The 19,529-nt window shown below is 49.2% G+C and overlaps 1 protein-coding gene across 4 annotated transcripts in view; it reads left to right on the top strand.

Moving 5' to 3' along the window:
* Positions 1-19,529, top strand: part of UCKL1 (uridine-cytidine kinase 1 like 1) — a 75,567-nt gene that overhangs the window by 43,852 nt on the left and 12,186 nt on the right. For 2 of the 4 annotated variants that reach the window (XM_081011277.1, XM_081011279.1), the window contains exons 5-11: positions 166-237; positions 2,648-2,837; positions 4,149-4,210; positions 13,741-13,760; positions 17,284-17,382; positions 17,796-17,889; positions 19,310-19,372. In XM_081011277.1, coding sequence (XP_080867403.1) covers positions 166-237; positions 2,648-2,837; positions 4,149-4,210; positions 13,741-13,760; positions 17,284-17,382; positions 17,796-17,889; positions 19,310-19,372 — 600 coding nt within the window. Of the gene's footprint in view, positions 1-165; positions 238-2,647; positions 2,838-4,148; positions 4,211-8,711; positions 8,729-13,740; positions 13,761-17,283; positions 17,383-17,795; positions 17,890-19,309; positions 19,373-19,529 lie in introns of all 4 variants that reach the window. The other 2 variants (XM_081011278.1, XM_081011280.1) reach the window with 1 other exon arrangement.

Below are 19,529 nucleotides of genomic sequence, written 5' to 3'. Positions count from 1 at the left end.
TGTATATTAATCGCCAACGTGTTGCTTGAGTCGCACTACTCCTCTCCTTTCCAGCAAGCACTGGCGACCCACCTGAGGAGGACGTTTTTTTCTCCCTTTCAAAGCCACGTTTTGTTTCATTTTGCTTGTTTATCCGGTCTTCATGGCGTGCCTCTCTCTTTCCAGAAAATGCTCTACGGCGCCAACGTGATCATATTTGAAGGCATCATGGCGTTTGCAGACAAGGAACTCCTGAAGGTATGGCAGGATCCCTGGTGTTTCAGAAATGGCCCATTAACCCTGTTTTTTTAATTGGTATTTTTATCTGCAACGAAAGTGAAGGCCCTTGCCAGTGCTCAGGTGCGCCTCTTTTTTATTTATATATAGAAGTCGTGTAAAAAAGGAGACAGAGGACTCCTTTTAGGTGAGGGTCTGTTTCTTCTTCTTAAGGTAAAGGTAAAGGGACCCCTGACCATTAGGTCCAGTCGTGGCCGACTCTGGGGTTGCGGCGCTCATCTCGCTTTATTGGCCAAGGGAGCCAGCGTACAGTTTCCGGGTCATGTGGCCAGCATGACTAAGGCGCTTCTGGCGAGCCAGAGCAGCGCACAGAAAGGCCGTTTACCTTCCCGCCGGAGCGGTACTATTTATCTACTTGCACTTTGACGTGCTTTCGAACTGCTAGGTTGGCAGGAGCAGGGACTGAGCAATGGAGCTCACCCCATCATGGGGATTCGAACTACCGACCTTCTGATCAGCAAGTCTTACGCTCTGTGGTTTAACCCACAGCGCCACCTGCGTCCCTTCTTAGAAGGTCCCTGGTTCCAATCGTTTCCAGATTTAAATGCTCACGTAGCGGGGGGGGGGGGAAGATTTCTCTCTGCCCGAGAACTCAAAGATCTGCCACTGCCGGTCCGAGTTGACAGAGTAGGGCTAGGTGGACAAATGGTTTGACCTGGGGCACAAAGTGTGTCTCCCCACAAAGAGTGACCACAGCTCCCTAAGGATTGTTGTTGTTGATGCTGCTATTATTATTATTATTATTAATTATTACTATTATTATTATTTCAGTTTATATACTGCCCCTTTATTCAAAGATCAAAGGGTGGTGTCCAACATTAAAAACACAATTTACTACTATTAATAATAATAACAAACAATAAACCGATCACAGAAAAAAATCATAATGTATCCCGGACGTTCCTTTAATGGTCTGTTTCACAGTCGGGCAATCTTGGGGCAACAGTGACCTCCAGTGGCCAGCTGGGGAATTGTCAGCAGAGAAGGATCTGCACTAGAGAGAGGGGAGTGGGTGGTTTGGGGCTGCTTCTCTTGCTTAAAAGACAAATCTGTGAATGGAGAAAGCCTTGGCACTTCCTGCCCGCAGCCCAAGCGCTCCAGGGTGGGCTCCACTTTTGCAAGCAAGTCTTCTCAGCTCCCCTGTTTCCTTCTTTCTGGATGCAGCTTTTCCCTGCTGTTGAGCACTTCAAACTCTCCCCTAACATTGCTCTCCTTTAAAACGTGGAGTTTGCAATGTTGTTAAGGGCCGGCTTTGATGGATTCTGAGCATTATCCACTAACAGCTGTTATGGAAATGGGGGGGGGGCGCATATCTTTAAAGTTGTTACAATGCTACAAATATTATGCCTGAAAGTATCCTTTCGACTTGACAGCTCAGAGAAGATACCTAGCTTTATAAATTCATAGAAAATCCATACTTTAACCGACTCTCCTCATTCCAATGCCATTTTAACCCTTAAAGAAAGGTGAATTTGGGCTCCACCTCCCTCCATGAACCAAGAAGCAGGAAGTCACTGTAGGCAGCAGGATCAGGGCATCCTGTCATAATTCCCCAAGCAACAAGAGACATCCACAGAGGCAGTTTAGCAAGTCAGGTGTTCTGAAAGCCCATCTCCAGACAAGTCCTGAAGGCAAGGATATGTAAAGAGTTTTATTGTTATTTCAGAGATGAGTACTTAAGAGGTGCTGGGAAAGGTGTCTGATAAAGTGACCTAATGTTGAATTTGTGTAACCCTTGTGTAAAGGTAAAGGGACTCCTGACAATTAAGTCCAGTCGCGAATGACTCAGGGGTTGCGATGCTCATCTCGCTTTACAGGCCGAGGGAGCCGGCGTTTGTCTGCTTCCGCAGAAAGTTTTTCAAGGTCGTGTGGCCAGCATGACTAAGCCGCTTCTGGCGAAACCAGAGCAGCGCATGGAAACACCGTTTACCTTCCCGCCGGAGTGGTACCTGTTTATCTACTTGCACTGCGTGCTTTCGAACTGCTAGGTTGGCAGAAGCAGGGATACAGCATTGCATCAAACATTAAAAGCTTCCCTAAACAGGGCTGCCTTCAGATGTCTTCTAAAAGTCTGGTAGTTGTTTTTCTCTTTGACATCTGGTGGGAGGGCGTTCCACAGGGCGGGTGCCACTACCGAGAAGGCCCTCTGCCTGGTTCCCTGTAACCTCGCTTCTCGCAGGGAGGGAACCGCCAGAAGGCCCTCGGAGGTGGACCTCAGTGTCCAGGCAGAACGATGGAGGTGGAGACGCTCCTTCAGATATACTGGGCCAAGGCCGTTTAAGGCATAACGAGTGATTCCCTGGGAACACATTGTACTGTATTCAGTAAGTGGAATATCTGCGAGTGCATCATCCCCTCTCCCTTCTTCCAGCTTCTAGACATGAAGATATTCGTCGACACAGACTCTGACATCCGCCTGGTCCGGCGCCTCCGCAGGGACATTGGCGAGCGCGGAAGGGACATTGAGGGCGTCATCAAGCAGTACAACAAGTTTGTCAAGCCGGCCTTTGACCAGTACATCCAGCCTACCATGCGGCTGGCGGACATTGTCGTCCCTCGGGGTAGGTGTCCCTTCTCTGGTCTCGCCTGGCGGGACAACAGCTTGTCCAATGCTTAAATTCTGTGTGTTTTCTGTGCAGAATAAGGCTCTCAATGGTTGTGAGACATGATGGGTACGGTGAGCCTCAGGGCCCACATAAGTGTCAGGGGCTGGACTGAGGAGGAATGGCCTTTTTCTGAACCTTCCCAAGGGCAGGAGGACAGTATTGATTTAGAACAGTGGTTTGCGGTGGGCATAGCCTAGAGGGGGAAAGCTGGGAAATACTGGGTGAGGAATAGCTGGAAGAGAAAACACCAGGAGAGAGACAGCTGGCAGATTCAGCATCCTTGGAAAGCGTTCCTGACCCCCCTTCGCCTAAGACTAGACAGGCTCTGAGCATGATAGAACAGAAAGTGCAATGGCAACAAATTCATATTACCCAACGTAGGAGTGATGTAGATTAATAGAGGTGGAGGGGTGAACCTTAACTGGGAGCAACGCCATTTCTAGAGAGAGATGCATTCCTTTGTCTCTCGCTGTGATTATTAAGGAAACTAACTATTAAGAAGGCTCCTTTTGTTTGATATGCTTATTTACTGCCACCGGGGGAGGGATCCAATTCCTTGAAGCATGACTCCCCCCCCCCACCAGGGAAGAAGGGGTGAGTGATGATCTATATCAGAAACAAGGGGGAGATATAATTCTTATTATTATTGGTACTCTGCCCATCTGACTGGATTGCCCCAGTCACTCTGGGTAGCTTCCAGCATATACAGAGACATAATAAAATTGTAGAGTTGAAAGGGACCCTGGGGGTCATCTAGTCCAACCCCCTGACCAATGTGGAACTCGAACCCACAACCCTGAGATTAAGAGTCTCCTGCTCTACCAGCTGAGAAAAAGACGGCAACTATCCAAGGCAGCGTTCCTTCCAGCTGCTTCAGACTACATGTCATGGACCGGAATAGCAGGGAGAGCCCAGCTGGTAGAGCATCTTAATCTCAGGGTTGTGGGTTTGAGCCCCACATTGGGTGAAATGTTCCTGCACTGCAGGGGGTTGGACGAGATGACCCTCAGGGTCCCTTCAGACTCTACAATTCTGTGATTCTATAAATCCCTTCGGTCCCAGTTGGTTGGAGCTGATGGGAGTTGTCATCCAAAACAGCCAGAGGGCACCACGTTGGCAAACAGTGCTGTAAGCAAGGGACATTGCAATGTTAATTCGATTGCATACCGGTTGACTGTGTTCTGCTGCCCTCTAGTGGCTTTCCCGGGTCATAGCTGTTAGGAAACAGGTATCCACAATTCTCTCTCTCTCTCTGCTCCGCTCCAGGCAGTGGGAACACCGTAGCCATCGATCTGATCGTGCAACATGTCCACAGCCAGCTGGAAGAGGTAAGAACTGTCGTGGGACAGGGCAGGAGGAAGGGCTGAACACTGGGTGTGCCGGTTGGGTAGGGGGACTCTTGCAAGCCCCTCCTTTGCTTCCACATCTTCGGGCAAACAGAGCTGCCAGGGTGGGTTTTCCGGTGGGGTCTGCAAGGAGGCCCGGCTTCTTCCCAGAACGTGTCCCAAAGACCCTCAGATTCTGCTGAAAAGGATTCCAGATCAGACTCCATACTTGGCCCAGGCTTCCCAGTCGTCTAGCAAAGAGGGCAAGGGAACTCTCAAGGCCATCTTCTCCAGCTGGTCAAATTCCAGACATCTTCAGGCCATCTTGGGGAAGTCTGTCCTCATGCAAATTCTCTGGGCAGGACTACAAAAGTCATTTGCCATGTCTTTATCCCGACCTTCCTCCAGCGAACTAAGGCAACCTATCAGGTTCTCTTCCCCGTTTTCCTACACTCCTTGAGCATTTGATCCTCACCACCTGTGAGATGGGCCACGGGCCCGAGATCGCCCAGAGAGCTCTGCGACTTTGCGGGCAGCGAAATGCTAACCGGCTCAAGTCCTAATCCAACGTACTCTCCCTGGCTTCCTCCAACCTTGCTCCTTCCAGATGTTGATGTGCTACAACAACCCATAAACCCCCAAGCCATTGGCCATGTTGGCTGAGGCTGCTGGGCGTTGGAACCCAACAACATCTGTCGGCATCGTTAGGCTGGGGCAAGGCTGGGACAACCAAAGCCAGGGCCGTCTTAAGCATATGTGGCGCCGGGGTGAAAAATTCTGCCCAGTGTGCCCCCCCAGGTTGCCCAGAGTTATTGACCTTTTTTAGGGGGAACCCCAAACTTGTTGACCTTTTTTTAGGAAAGGTTCCACAGACTTGTTGATCCAGTGCAACAAACAAACCAGCCCGAGTTGTTGGCATTGATGTCTGATCAATAATTAATAATAATTTATTATTTATACGCCGCCATCCAACTGGGCTTCCCCAGCCACTCTCGGCGGCTTCCAACAAAACCCTAAAATACAATAACCTAGTAAACATTAAAAGCTTCCCTAAACAGGGCTGCCTTCAGATGTCTTCTAAAAGTTTGGTAGTTATTTTTCTCTTTGACATCTGGTGGGAGGGCGTTCCACAGGACGGGTGCCACTACCGAGAAGGCCCTCTGCCTGGTTCCCTGGAACTTGCCTTCTCACAGCGAGGGAACCGCCAGAAGGCCCTCAGTGCTGGACCTCAGAACAATGGAGGTGGAGACGCTCCTTCAAGTATACTGGACCAAGGCCGTTTAGGGCTTTAAAGGTCAGCACCAACACTTTGAATTGTGCTCGGAAACGTACTGGGAGCCAGTGTAGGTCTTTCAAGACCGGTGTTATGCGGTCTCGGCGGCCACTCCCAGCCACCAGTCTGGCTGCCGCATTCTGGATTAGTTGCAGTTTTCGAGTCACCTTCAAAGGTAGCCCCACGTAGAGTGCATTGCAGTAGTCCAAGCGGGAGATAATTAGAGCATGCACTATGCCAATCCCACACCCCTGCCACCTATGGTTAAGACGGCCCTGACCAAAGGAGAAGGGTGGCATTATTATTACTAATACTATTATTATTACTCTAACCACTATGCGGCACTGCCCAACACAACTGAGGTAGAGTGTGACCACATAGTATTTGATTGGGCAGCAGCTCCGAGCTCACATCAAACTGCTTCTCAGCACTGGATCCGATTCTACGATCCTGTGGTGAGGATCAGCCCCACATCAACTAACTGTGTGGAACAGACCCAACTGCAGAGAGCAATGAGTCGGGCTTGGGGAACCTGCGGCCCTCTAGATACTAGTGGACTCCAACTCCCATCATTCCTTGTCAGCCTGGCCAGTGCTCAGCGCTGATGGGATTTGTAGCCTTGGGGGGGGGGAATCTGGAGAGCCACCAGTTCTCTGTCCTTGCAATAAATAATACAAGAAGCCACTGCAGCTGAATTTGAGAAGTACTGGTCTAATTGGGAAATCCCAGGAAAGGGGGAATTTGCTCCCGCTCCACTCCAACCCTTCTGAGAAGTGGAGTGGGGAGTTTTTTGTAGTGGGGGGAGCAGCCCCACCCCCTCCATTTAGGGACCATCAAAAAGGATCAGTAATCTAGAAGACAACCAAGGAGGAACCGAAGAGCCTCTGCCCAACTCTTGAGATGTATATATTGGCGGCAAGTTAATTTTTGTCCTGTCTGAGAAGGTTCTTGGGACCTGCCCCCGAATGACTGGTGGGGGGAGGAGGGGGGGCGAAAGGCGCCAAAGGTGGGGGCAGGTCTCTGGAACTCACTTGCAAACTAACCGCATGAAATCCTCTGTTGCCCACCGGGTTGTCAGTTTGGGTGTTTGGATGTGTTTATTCCAACCGCCCGTCCCCGTTTTCTGTTATTTCTTAAAAAGCTGTTTGCTTGTTCAGCTTCTTTGCTCAGTTTGCAGCTCTCGCAGGGTGGGGAGAAGATTTCAACTCATGGGGGGGGGGGGGGAGAAGGGCGCGGTTTGCAATAAATCTGCAACTTGGGGCTGCTCAGTACCGTATTTTTCGCTCCATAAGGCGCACCGGACCATAAGGTGCACCTAGTTTTTAGAGGGGGAAATCAAGGAAAAAAATATTATCCCCCCCCCAGCCCCAAAGGGCAGCGGACAGGCTCCATGCAGTCTGTCCACTTCTCCCAGAGCTCCTTGGGGCTGCCGGGGAAGCCCGGGTGCCCCCCTCCCAGCCCCAAAGAGCAAAAAAGCCAAGACAGCGAGCGGGATCCATCCCACTCACTGTCTTGGCTTCTTTAGCCGCGCGCAGCCTCTCCGGCCGGGAGAGGCTGTGCTCGACTATGGCAACTTCCCCACCTCCCGCAAAAGCCCACAGGAGCCTGCGGGCTTTTCTATGAGGAGGGAGAAGGGACTGATTGGCTGTGTCAGTCCCTTCTCGCTCCTGGGGAAAAGCCCGCAAGAGCCGCGCGGAGCTTGTGTGCGGCTCTTGGGGGCTTGTCCTGCCTGCCTCCCCCCTGCATTCGCTCCATAAGACGCACACACATTTCCCCTTACTTTTTAGGAGGGAAAAAGTGTGTCTTATGGAGCGAAAAATACAGTATCTGGAGCAAACAATGGACAAAAAACCTTGCGGTCAAATATCTGAAAGGTGCTCTCGGTTGATTACACTGCAGTTTTAAAAAATCGTAATTTTTAATTCAAGGACTAAACCATACTAGCAGGGAGGATATGACAAAACCATTTGTCTTCCATGCCCGGGAGGGCATAGCTTCTGTACTAAAACACCTGTGGCACTCAACTGCACCCCCTAAAATAGCCCTCCCCCCAGCATGGGGCCTTCCAGATGTTTTTGAACTACAACTCCCAGTGCACGCAACAGCCAGGGATGATGGGAGTTATAGTTCAAAATATCTTCAGGCCAACAGCTTCAGGAAGGCTGCTCAAAAACCACTCGCTTTTCTTCCTCAGAGATAATATTTATGCAAACGTCTTGTGTGTAAAGCGCAATTTCGTACCTGCTGCCGGCTGGTGGAAACACCACAGAGCAGTTTAAAGGAAAGCACCAGGAAACCAGTTTAAACAGTGACAGAATTTGAACAAAGAGCATGAAAGAACCAGGAAGAGCAGGCTTAAAACCTTCAGTGCTGAATTTCAAAGAGTTGAAGTAAAATAAAACTTTTCTGCCTGCCTGAGAGTCACCAGGGTTGGGGCCAGAGCAGTATACCTAAGGAGGAAACCCCATAATTTGGGGGGCTGCCACAGAACTTAGGCAGATGTGCTGGATTCTGAATCTGAACGGCAGGCGGACATTTCCAGTGGCTTCAGCTGACTCAAGATGTCTTTATTTGGTCATTGGCCCATGGGCTTGCACACCATGTGGGTGTTCAGAGCGAGAATTCAACGGATCCCTGCAACATGCGCCATTCAGACTGCGCGCGTGCGCACACACACTCCAGTCTCTCCCTCCTTACAGTTATTTTTAAATGCTAATTTTAAATTCTAGGGCTAAATCATACCAGGCAATTCTGAAGCTGCTCTTACCAGTTTGGGGTTCAGGTGTATTTATCCCCTTCTGTTTTCTCCCCACCACATACACTTTGTTTTTTAAAAAAACCCTTTAAATCTCGCAGAGACACCATAGGTAATATTAGATTTGAGCGAAATCCTAAACCCGATTAAATATGCACGCTTCTTTTGGGGTGGGGAACCTGCCAGACGTGGCGTTATTTGGGAAACGTAGTTGCGTGGTTAGTTGTGGCAGCTTTGCAAAGCGGCCTCCCGCCCCCCAAGAGAGCTGCCCCCTGAGCAAAGCTGAAATCTCAGCGGGTGCTTTTTAAAAATAATAATAATAATAATAAAGATGCTAACTGCTCCAAGTGCTGTGAATCCCGGGAAAACGTGTCTCCCTGTGTTTTTATTTCCCTTTTTGCCTCTTAACGCCCTGCTGGTGTTTCCACTGTTTTAATACGGGGGTTTGCTCGCTGTTCTTTGTGTTGCCGCGGCAGAGAGAACTCAGCGTCAGGTAAGGGCTCCTCCTAACTGTCTCCCTCTCTGTGTGTCCTCCTTTTTCTGTCTGCAAGGACAAAAATGCATCTTAATAACTGGGGCTGCTAAGCCAACTGTTTGCTGAGGCTGTGTGTGTGTGTGTGTGTGTGTGCATATTTGTGTGTTTAAACATTCAAATTCCTGCAGAATCGTCACCGGATACATGCGCAGAGATCTGATGGTCAGGGGGCAAGGGCCATCACTTATCTGCGTTATCACAGAATCACAGAGTTGGGAGGAAACCTGAGGCTCATCTAGACCAACCCTGCCTCCCCCCCCCCCAGCAATGCAGGGATATGCAGCCATCCCTTACAGGAATCGCGGCCCCCTGTCCCTGCACGACAAGGCCCTCAGATTCTGTGCTGAAGTGCTCTTGCAGTCCATTTGGTGAGGATGGTTGGTCCTGTGATAAGAATTTTAAGGTTCCCGCCTGGCTTGACCCAGCCAACCTCCCAAAACAGAAAGGAGCCTTTTCAGGGGAGTATCGGGTAGCGCAGGTAATAATATTTGTAATAGTAGTAGTAGTAGTAGTAGTAGTAGTAGTAGTAGTAATAATAGTTTATTCTCTATACCCCTCCCATCTGACTGTGTTTTCCCGGCCACTCTGGGCGGCTCCCAACAGAATAAACACGATAAAAGATCAAACATTAAAAACTTCCCTGAAGTTGTCTTCTAAAAGTCAGGTGGTTGTTTATTTCCTTGACATCTGGTGCGAGGGCATTCCACAGGGCGGATGTCACTACCGAGAAGGCCCTCTGCCTGGTTATTTAATCATAATCATAATAATTTATTATTTATACCCCCAGCCACTCTGGGCAGCTCCCAATTGTGTGTTAAATACAATACAGCATTAAATATTAAAAACTTCCCTAAACAGGGCTGCCTTCAGATGTCTTTTAAAGATAAGATAGCTGCTTATTTCCTTCACATCTGAAGGGAGGGCGTTCCACAGGGTGAGTGCCACTACTGAGAAGGCCCTCTGTCTGGTTCCCTGTAACCTCACTTCTTGCAATGAGGGAACCGCCAGAAGGCTTTCGGCGCTGGATCTCAGTGTCCGGGCTGAACAATGGGGGTGGAGACGCTCCTTCATACAGGACCGAGGCCATTTGGGGCTTTAAAGGTCAGCACCAACACTTTGAATTGTGCTCAGAAACGTACTGGGAGCCAGTGTAGGTGTTTCAGGACCGGTGTTATATGGTCTCAGCGGTCGCTCCCAGTCACCAGTCTGGCTGCCGCATTCTTCACACCTTCAAAGGTAGCCCCACGTAGAGCGCATTGCAGTAGTCCAAGCTTGGGGCTTCAGCTTGCTACCTCAAATATGGGAAGCTGTACTGAGTCAGACCAATTCTCCTTCTAATTTAGCACTGCCTATGCCAGCTAGCAAGGGACATGGGTGACGCTGTGGGTTAAACCACAGAGCCTAGGACTTGCTGATCAGAAGGTCAGCAGTTTGAATCCCCGCAACGGGTTGAGCTCCCGTTGCTCGGTCCCTGCTCCTGCCCACCTAGCAGTTCGAAAGCACGTCAAAGTGCAAGTAGATAAATAGGTACCGCTCCGGCGGGAAGGTAAACGGCATTTCCGTGCACTGCTCTGGCTCGCCAGAAGCGGCTTAGTCATGCTGGCCACATGACCCGGAAGCTGTACGCCGGCTCCCTCGGCCAGTAAAGCGAGATGAGCGCCGCAACCCCAGAGTCAGTCACAACTGGACCTAATGGCCAGGGGTCCCTTTACCTTTACCTATGCCAGCTAGCAACAACCCTCGAGGGTTTCAATCAGGGGTCTTTCTCAGCCCCCCATGGAGACATGGCTGGGGTCGAGTTTGAGACCTTCCCTTGAGCCACCCCCCCCCCCAGCCCTGCCTGAAAACCCTCCCGTCTTTCGGCCCCCACTGCCCCTCATATCCCCCAGTCTCTCCACAAACCTGAGCCTGCAGTCACCCATGGGCCATTTGAGGCTGTTTGAGTTACCAGCTATTTAGGGAGGTCCAGAACATCTCCGTTCCCGACGAAGAATAGAATTGGGGGAGGGAGCAGTTCAAAAGCCTTTAAATAATTGGAGCCCAGCCGAATAGAAGATACAACTTCTCTTTCTGCTTTCTCCACACACACACGCACATTTTTTATATGTCTGGAAATGCTTTTTGGAAGAAGAAAAAGTTTTTAGGAGACGGCGTTCCAGAAATAGATCCCTCCGTGTGGATCTGCCACGCCTTACCTCAGCTCCCAGCCTTGATCCCCTCAAGGCGCCCTCCTTATGGGCACCTGGGGGCACAATAGCCCCCACATCTTGGAAATGTCAAGCCACTTCAAGGCTGCCCTCCTCCCCGTTTGAAAAACCTCAGCTGGGCTGCGCTCCTTCCTCTCCCTTCCTCTGTCTTCTCGCTTTTTCTCTTGTCTGCTTCCTGTTTGATTCTGCGAGAGCGCAATGAAAGGAACCGGTGACATTTACCGCCCCGCCTGCTTTTTTTGTGGGGATTTGTGTGTGTCTTTTGAGCTGGTCACCCAGCCTTTTTGAAGGGTTTTTGTTCTCCGGGGAAGAAGGCTGAGGAGGAGGAGGAGGGGCAGAAGATTTGGTTTCCAAATGCGAGACTTAATTTTTAAAAAAATAGATGAACGAGGAAAGGAAAAAGACCAAAAAAAGAAAGACACCATCCGCTTAAGGCTGCTTATCAGTTTTTTCCACTACCGGTCAGACACAGCAAAGAGGTGGCAGGAAGCGCCGAGTACCTGTGTAAAATTCAGGGGTGAAAGGAAGGCGACCGCTTTAGGCATGATAGAAGTCCTTAAAATAACGCACGGAAAAGGGAAAGAGGAAAGACTTTCTCTCTCACAACGCCAGGCCTCCCTCGACCTCCAATAAAGCTGTATGTTGGAAGAGTCAGGGCAGATAAAACAACGCTGTCCAGGGTCGTCAAGACTGCGGAGAGAATAACTGGGTGCACTCTTCCCACCTTGGATCAAATCTATGCTTCCAGGTGCCATAAGAAAGCTGCAGAGATAGCTCAGGACAGTGCGCACCCCGGAAATGATCTCTTCCAGCTTCTGCCTTCTGGAAGAAGGTCCAGGGTTATAAAGACCAGGACTAGCCGCCTGGGAAACAGCTTCTACCCAAACACGATTTTGGTTTTAAACGCAGTGCAAGGAGTCTGTATGGGAGTATATTGTATTTTAAAATGGGGTGTCAGAGTTTTTAGGGGGCCAACCAGGCTGGGATAGCTGGGATAGCAGGCTTGTTGGGTTTTGAATGTCCTTTGTAGATTTTTCAATTTCGTTGTTCTGTATGGGACAGTGACAATAAAGATTATCGTATCGTAAAAGAAAGCGCTTCTTCACACAGTTAAACTGTGGGACTCCCTGCCACAGGAGGGCAGTGATGGCCACTAACTTGGATGGCGTTAAGAAAGGACAGATTCATGGATGAGGGGGTTGTTGGTGGCTATAAGCCATGGTGGCCGTGTTCTGTTTCCGTGGTCAGAGGCAGCAATTCTTCTGAGAAACAGTTACTGGGGAACACAGGACAGGGAGAGGGCTAGAAACCTGCTTGTTGGTTTCCCACAAGCATCTGATTGGCCGCTTTTGAGAACAGGATGCTGGACTAAATAATAATAATAATAATAATAATAATTTATTATTTATACCCCGTGCATCTGGCTGGGTTTCCCCAGCCACTCTGGGCAGCTTCCAACTGAATATTAAAAACAATACAGCATCAGACATTAAAATCTTCGCTAAATGGGGGCGCCTTCAGTTGTCTTTTAAAAGTAAAATACCGTATTTTTCGCTCTATAACACGCACCCGACCATAACACGCAAGTAGTTTTTAGAGGAGGAAAATCCGTAGGCATGCCACCCGTAGGCATTCCCTCCATAACACACACAGACATTTCCCCTTACTTTCTAGGAGGAAAAAAGTGAGTGTTACGGTGCAAAAAATACGGTAGTTGTTTATTGACTTGACATCTGCTGGGAGGGCGTTCCACAGGGCAGGTGCCACTACCAAGAAGGCCCTCTGCCTGGTTCCCTGTGACCTCACTTCTTGCAGGGAGGGAACCGCCAGAAGGCCCTCAGCGCTGGACTTCAGTGTGCGGGCTGAACAATGGGGGTGGAGACGCTCCTTCAAGTCTACTGGGCCGAGGCCATTTAGGGCTTTAAAGGTCAGCACCAAAACTTTGAATTGTGCTCGAAAACGTACTGGGAGCCAGTGAAGATCTTTCTGGACCGGTGTTACATGGTCTCGGCGGCTGCTCCCAGTCACCAGCTTAGCTGCCGCATTCTGGATTAGTTTCTAAGTCACCTTCAAAGGTAGCCCCATGTAGAGCGCATTGCAGTAGTCCAAGCAGGAGATAACTACATGGGCCACTGGCTTGATCCTGCAGGCTCTTCTTGGGTTCTGAACATTCTTTCCGTTTTAACACACTTGCTACTGGGTTATTTTAATAAAGCAGACCTCCAAATGCGATGTTATTTTGGCAGTAATGGCCCTGAATTGTCGAGAAGGCGCTTGATACACTTGAGAGGTTCTTATGGGAGAATTCCCTGAGTTACAGCTTCTCCCAACTCTTGCAGAAGTTGACATCTCTGCCCTGTGCAATCCTTCAGAGGCTGTGCCAGAAAACACTCTGTGAGACTAAGTTGGTGTGGGAGCGGGCAAAGTTTGGTAAGGACCAGCCTGAGGGCCACATGACCTTGCAGGCAACCTCCCAGGGGCCGCATGTAACAAATTCCATGCCAAAGCTAGGCGTTCCTACTCCTCTCCACCCAGCCATACAAATGATTTTGTTACAGGTCAAGGATTCTGCATCCAGGCAAAAGAGATGCAAGATGCTTTTCCAGGGCAAATCCCCCACCCCTTTCTAAAAATTAAGTGCTCTTATTTCCCTGCTTTATTTTCTCTTCCCTCCCTCTTTGGTTATCCGTGTCTCTCTGTGCGTTTGGTTGTCTGTTACCTGCTTGGCTCATCCCTGAACTACAATTCCCATCTGATGAACAGAGGAAACTCCGCTGGGATATGTGAGGATCAAATTGCACCCTCCAACTTACTATTTTCTTTTTTTCTTTTGGTTTGGTTTGAATACTAAATCGAATGTCATGCTTTTGCCAAAGTCTAGGTCTAGGCCTGCATGATGAGGAATCTACCGTGTGGGTTGGCGCACCCACTATAGCGGGGGTATCTTTTTAATTAAGAAAGTTATATACCTCCACCACCACCCCAGCTATAAGCCACTGGGAGGTTTATAGCATAATGAGCAACTTAACATACGAGAGAGCTGGGGAGTCCCGTAGTACCCAGGATATAAGGCGTGGGGCAGAAATTCAGTCTGGGTCACATGTCAATGCAAACCCATCCCAATTTGCGCTTCCCCAAACAATCTATGAACTGGAGCACAGCCTTCCTTTGAACTTCTCCCAATTTTGCCAGGAGGGTGTACTATTATTATTATTATCGATTTGCTAATTGCCTCCTAAACAACCATCTCAGGGCAATGTACAACAAAGACAATTAAGAACAGATGAGAACACAAAAACAGCAGAAACAACAACAACAACAAAACAGTCTTGAGGGATCAAGCAGCTGTCGCTCATTAAGCTGAATCAAGCCCCCCCCCGCTCCCCCCAAGCTGTTTTATGACTGTTTTATCCCAATGCAATTGGCATTGGGACCATGGCATGGATGGAGGGAGTATTTCACAGTATAATTGAAATGTTATATTGGAAGGGATCCTGAGCATCGTCCAGTCTAACCCCTCGCAATGGAGGAATGAATCTTTAAACTCCCCCCCCCCTTTTACTATGGTCCTAGTAAATACCCCCCAACAGTTACTTGTTCTGGAAGGGAAGCTTCTGTTGGCTTCTATTTGGGGATTAAAAAAATATTAATCAGGGGTGCAGCATTGAGGGATAAACTGCTCCTCTACCTCCCAATACGGTCCCAATGCAGATCAGGGTCTCCCATGGTTGCTATTTTAAAAATCCTTTAGTAGAAACAAATTAACACACACACACACACAAAAGCAAGTAAGTAATGAAGGAGTTGACAACATGGCGCCCGTGGGCACAAGGGCTCCCTTGAGATCTTCCGCCAGAACCCTTGAAAAGTCCATAGATCTGACACTCTTTCTAGCTCCTTGCTAAGCATTCATACAGTTCTGTACCATCTCCCTGACTCCTGGTTAACCCTCTTCCATTCGACTGGCTTGTGGTTGGTTCTCTGCGTGTTTACGTGTGCGCCTCTTTCTTCCAGACCCAAAACTGGCGAGGCACAAACCTTTAACCAGCTTCTTTTTTGCGTGTGCATGTTTTAATGTTCCTCTTTTTCCCCGCTCGCCCTGAATTAAGGCTCGCGTGTGTGATTCCGCGAGCGGAAAGGATCTCCACAAGGCCCTTTGTCCATCCTAACCAACCACACAGACACAGGGGACACAAAAAGCCTGGCCCTGAACAAATAAAGGGTGTCCTAATTAGAACCTCCTTCCTCTTCCTCCTCCAAGCTGCTAGCTAAGCTGCTGGCCGCTCCTCAAAACCACCAGTTTGTCATTCAGATGTGACTCATCCTGACCCTTTTATTCCTCCATCGACTAAGGAAGCTGGGCCCCAGTTTTCATTTTGGCAACGAGGCTTTGTCCTTCGCCCCACCACCCGCAGGAGACAGAACTCCACCCGTTAGGCTGTTTTGAAATAATAATAATAATAATAATAATAATAATAATAATAATAATAATTTATTATTTATACCCTGCCCATCTGCCTGGGTTTCCCCAACAGAATATTAAAATACAATAGTCTATTAAACATTAAAAGCTTCCCTAAACAGGGCTGCTTTCAGATGTCTTCTAAAAGTCTGGTAGTTGTTGTTCTCTTTGATATCTGGTGGGAGGGTGTCCCACAGGTGCCACTACCGAGAAGGCCCTCTGCCTGGTTTCCTGTAACTTGGCTTCTGGCAGCGAGGGAACCACCAGAAGGCCCTCGGAGCTAGACCTCAATGTCCGGGCAGAACAATGGAGGTGGAGACGCTCCTTCAGATATACTGGACCGAGGCCGTTTAGGGCTTTGAAGGTCAGCACCAACACTTTGAATTGTGCTCGGAAACGTACTGGGAGCCAATGTAGGTCTTTCAAGACTGATGTTATGTGGTCTCGGTGGCCGCTCCCAGTCACCAGTCTTGTTATCTATCTGTCATCCATCTATCTATCTAATTTATATCCCGCCCCTCGTCCCAAAGGATGCCAGTGCCCTGACCCCACAGTCGGAGACAGCAATATTCTGAAACCCAGTTGTTGGAAACCAAAGGAGGGGAGATTCGGTCCTGTGCTCCGATCCCTGGGCAGGATTCCCAGAGGCATCTGGCTGGCCAATGTGAGATCAGGATCCTGGACCAGATGGTCCCTGGCCCTGATCTGGCAGGCTCTCCTTGGTTCCGCCCTGCCCAACCTCCTGTGTCAAGTTCAGCCATGGCTCCCTGCTAAGCGCTGCCGATAACTTACTCAAGAGAGGTGGCCGGGAGTGAGATTCATGGGGATGATTAGGGAGGCAGGAGAGGATATATTATTTCATGATATCCTTCCCAACTTGCGCCAGCAAGTTCCATATTCTAGCAGAGTTCCAAACATCCCCCTTTTTAAATTACGCAGCGATCAGCTTGTTGCTGACTCATCTGAGTCTTCCTATTAAAAGATTCCTTCCTGGTAAAATCCCTCTTAAAAAGAATAAACACAAGAATCTGATTAACGTTAATATAAATGTAATTTACTCACAGATCCATTCAGGTTCACAGACCTATCCCTGAAGGCAGGCTTAGGTTACATAACAACTAGAACTACAGTCATACCTCATGTTACGTCTGCTTCATGTTACGTTCTTTCAGGTTATGTCCCGCGGCAGCCCGGAAGTACCGGAAAGGGTTACTTCCGGGTTTCGCCGCACGCACATAAACAGAAGCGCAAAATGGCATCACACGCATGCGCAGAAGTGGTGAATCGCAACCTGCACATGCATAAACGCACCGCTGTGGGTTGCGCTCTTTTCATGTTGCGAATGGGCCTCTGGAATGGATCCCGTTCGCAATCAGAGGTACCACTGTCTTCCATAAATAAGTTAGTCCCAAGTGACTGCGACTAGACAGTCACTTCTCCAAACACACAGCAACATACAAAATGGAGAACACACACTGATCAGAACATGGAGGCCATGTGGTCCTCCATGCTAGTACAACAGACCACCCCCTCTTCAAGTCACATGTAGTGAAAGTCTGTCCCAGCTCAGGAGGAAACAGGAACTCTTCTCCTGAGTGGTACAAAACATCCCCTAACATGTCCACTGTAGGAATGTTGTACTGGGCTGCAGTTTTACATCCCACAAGATTCCCTTCCCCATTGAGCCTGTCCATGAGGCGTTTTAGCCATGGCGAAAGGTCTGTGTGGTTTGTTCGGATGAGGAAAGCCATGGGATCTTGGGGGTGGCTTCTCTGGCTGGGGGAGGGAGCCGGACTTCCCCAAGAAGCCTTCAACTTGACTTTAATTCTCCTCTTTTTCTTCAGGGCAGCACTGGCCTCGGCCCACCAATGCCACCCTCTCCCCAAGACTCTCAGTGTGCTGAAGAACACCCCGCAAGTGAAAGGCATGCACACAATCATCCGGTGAGTTGGGTGCCTTGTTCTAAGTTCTTTTCAGCACCACGGAGAGCTCCTGGCGAGCCGCTTACTCCATTGAGAGCAGGAAGCAAACTGTTGCCTGTTGAGCATCCGCCTCCAGACTCCCCTTTCCTGTGCTCTGCCACACAAGTGACAAGAAAGGAGATTCAGACTCAACATCAGGAAGAACTTTCTGACAGTAAGAGCAGTTTGACAGGGGAACTGTCTCCCTCGGGAAGTTGTAGACTCCCCTTCCTTGGAGGCTTTTAAGCAGAGGTTGGGTGGCCATTGGTCAGGGATGCTTTAGCTGTGATTCCAGCATCGCAGGGGGTTGGACTAGATGCCCCTCGGGTCCCTTCGAACTCTTATAATTCTATGAACCTAATGCCTTCCTTCTCTCCTCTTCGTTACCCTTTCAGGGACAAGGAGACAAGTCGGGATGAGTTTATCTTCTACTCCAAACGGCTGATGCGTCTCCTGATTGAACATGCACTGTCCTTCCTGCCTTTCCAGGTAGGCTGATCAAAGCGTTCTTCCAAACCACGGGTAGGCAAACTAAGGCCCAGAGGCAGGATCTGGCCCAATCGCCTTCTAAATCTGGCCTGCAGACAGTCCGGGAATCAGCGTGTTTTTACATGAGTAGAATGTGTGCTTTTATTTAAAATGCATCTCTGGGTTATTTGTGGGGCATAGGAATTTGTTCATTCCCCCCCCCAAAAAATATAGACCGGCCCCCCACAAGGTCTGAGGGACAGTGGACCGGCCCCCTGCAGAAAAAGTCTGCTGACCCCTGTTCCAAACCATGGCTGAGCTGAAAGGGATCAGGACTCTTTTAAAAAAGGATCCTGTCTCTTTGGGTGATTTGTCACAGAATCATTGGGAGGGAGCAGGCAGCGTGCTCATTTTGCATCCTCTTGATTGGTTGGGGTCACCCATGTGGCCTCTAGAAGAGGCATTGCCCTCACTCAAAATGGCGCCCATCTGCCAGCCGCCAAATCTGATTGGTCGCATTATATTGCAATATTGCCTCTGGTGCATAATCTCCAATGGCTTGGGATCACTTGAATGAAATGCAGGGGAAATGACTGATTTGGCACCAGATTGCAAGGCAGGGAGGTGATTTGTGAACAGCGTTAAACAGCTGAGAAAAGCAGAGTTGGGGGGCTTTTGGGGAGTGACGTTTGCCCCACCTGAAATCGTGGGTTTCAAGCGAGAAGGTGGACCTGGAAAACGTTCTGTTCAGCCCTAAATCTAAGAAGAAAATTCGAGGGCAGGTGATGCCACAAAAGGAGTGGCGTTCAAGTCCAGAGATGAGTTTTCTTCTCTCGCTGAACACAGTTTAAAGAAGCAATACAGTGGTACCTCAGGTTAAGTACTTAATTCATTCTGGAGGTCCGTTCTTAACCTGAAACTGTTCTTAACCCGAAGCACCACTTTAGCTAATGGGGCCTCCTGCTGCTGCCACGCCGCCGGAGCACGATTTCTGTTCTCATCCTGAAGCAAAGTTCTTAATCTGAAGCACTATTTCTGGGTTAGCAGAGTCTGTAACCTGAAGCGTATGTAACCTGAAGCGTATGTAACCTGAAGCGTATGTAACCTGAGGTAACACTGTATCAGGCTAAACTTCATTATGCCCCCAAAGTGACCTTCCTTGCTCGTAAAATCCTCGGGAACCTCACCCCTGCTCTCTGCACCCTTTTTGTGGCCTGGGAAGAGAGCTGGATAGAAATGGTTTCAGGGATGGGCGCTTGCATTCTGCCCTAAGGAAACCTGGATTTGCAGCCTGCATAAGTTGTTTTTTAAAAATGCACATGTCTGTTTGTTTTGCGTAATTTATTCTGCTTTTCTGCCACTGATGAGCTCTGTACTTCTCACTTGGACTCTGTCCCTGCCCAAATTCCATATTAATTCCTGTGTGCCGTTGCCTTTCCAGACCTGCACAGTTCAGACCCCGCAAGGGCAGGACTATGAAGGCCGAAATTACAGTGGGAAGCAAGTAAGTGTCGCTGGCAGAGGATTCTCAAAGCAGAGTCCGGAGAAAACCAGGGGTGTGTGAAACCTGCTCCTCTTTTGATCCATAGTTCCAGCTTTCTGCATGTGGCATCTTCTATTTGGGACAAATCTTAACACTCTCTTTTTGCATTGTGGTGTTT

This window comes from Podarcis pityusensis (assembly GCF_964106645.2).
Source record: "Podarcis pityusensis genome assembly, chromosome: 6".
NCBI classification, from domain to species: domain Eukaryota; kingdom Metazoa; phylum Chordata; class Lepidosauria; order Squamata; family Lacertidae; genus Podarcis; species Podarcis pityusensis.
Note: the sequence above shows the minus strand (reverse complement) of the source record. Positions and strands in the feature narration are given on the sequence as shown.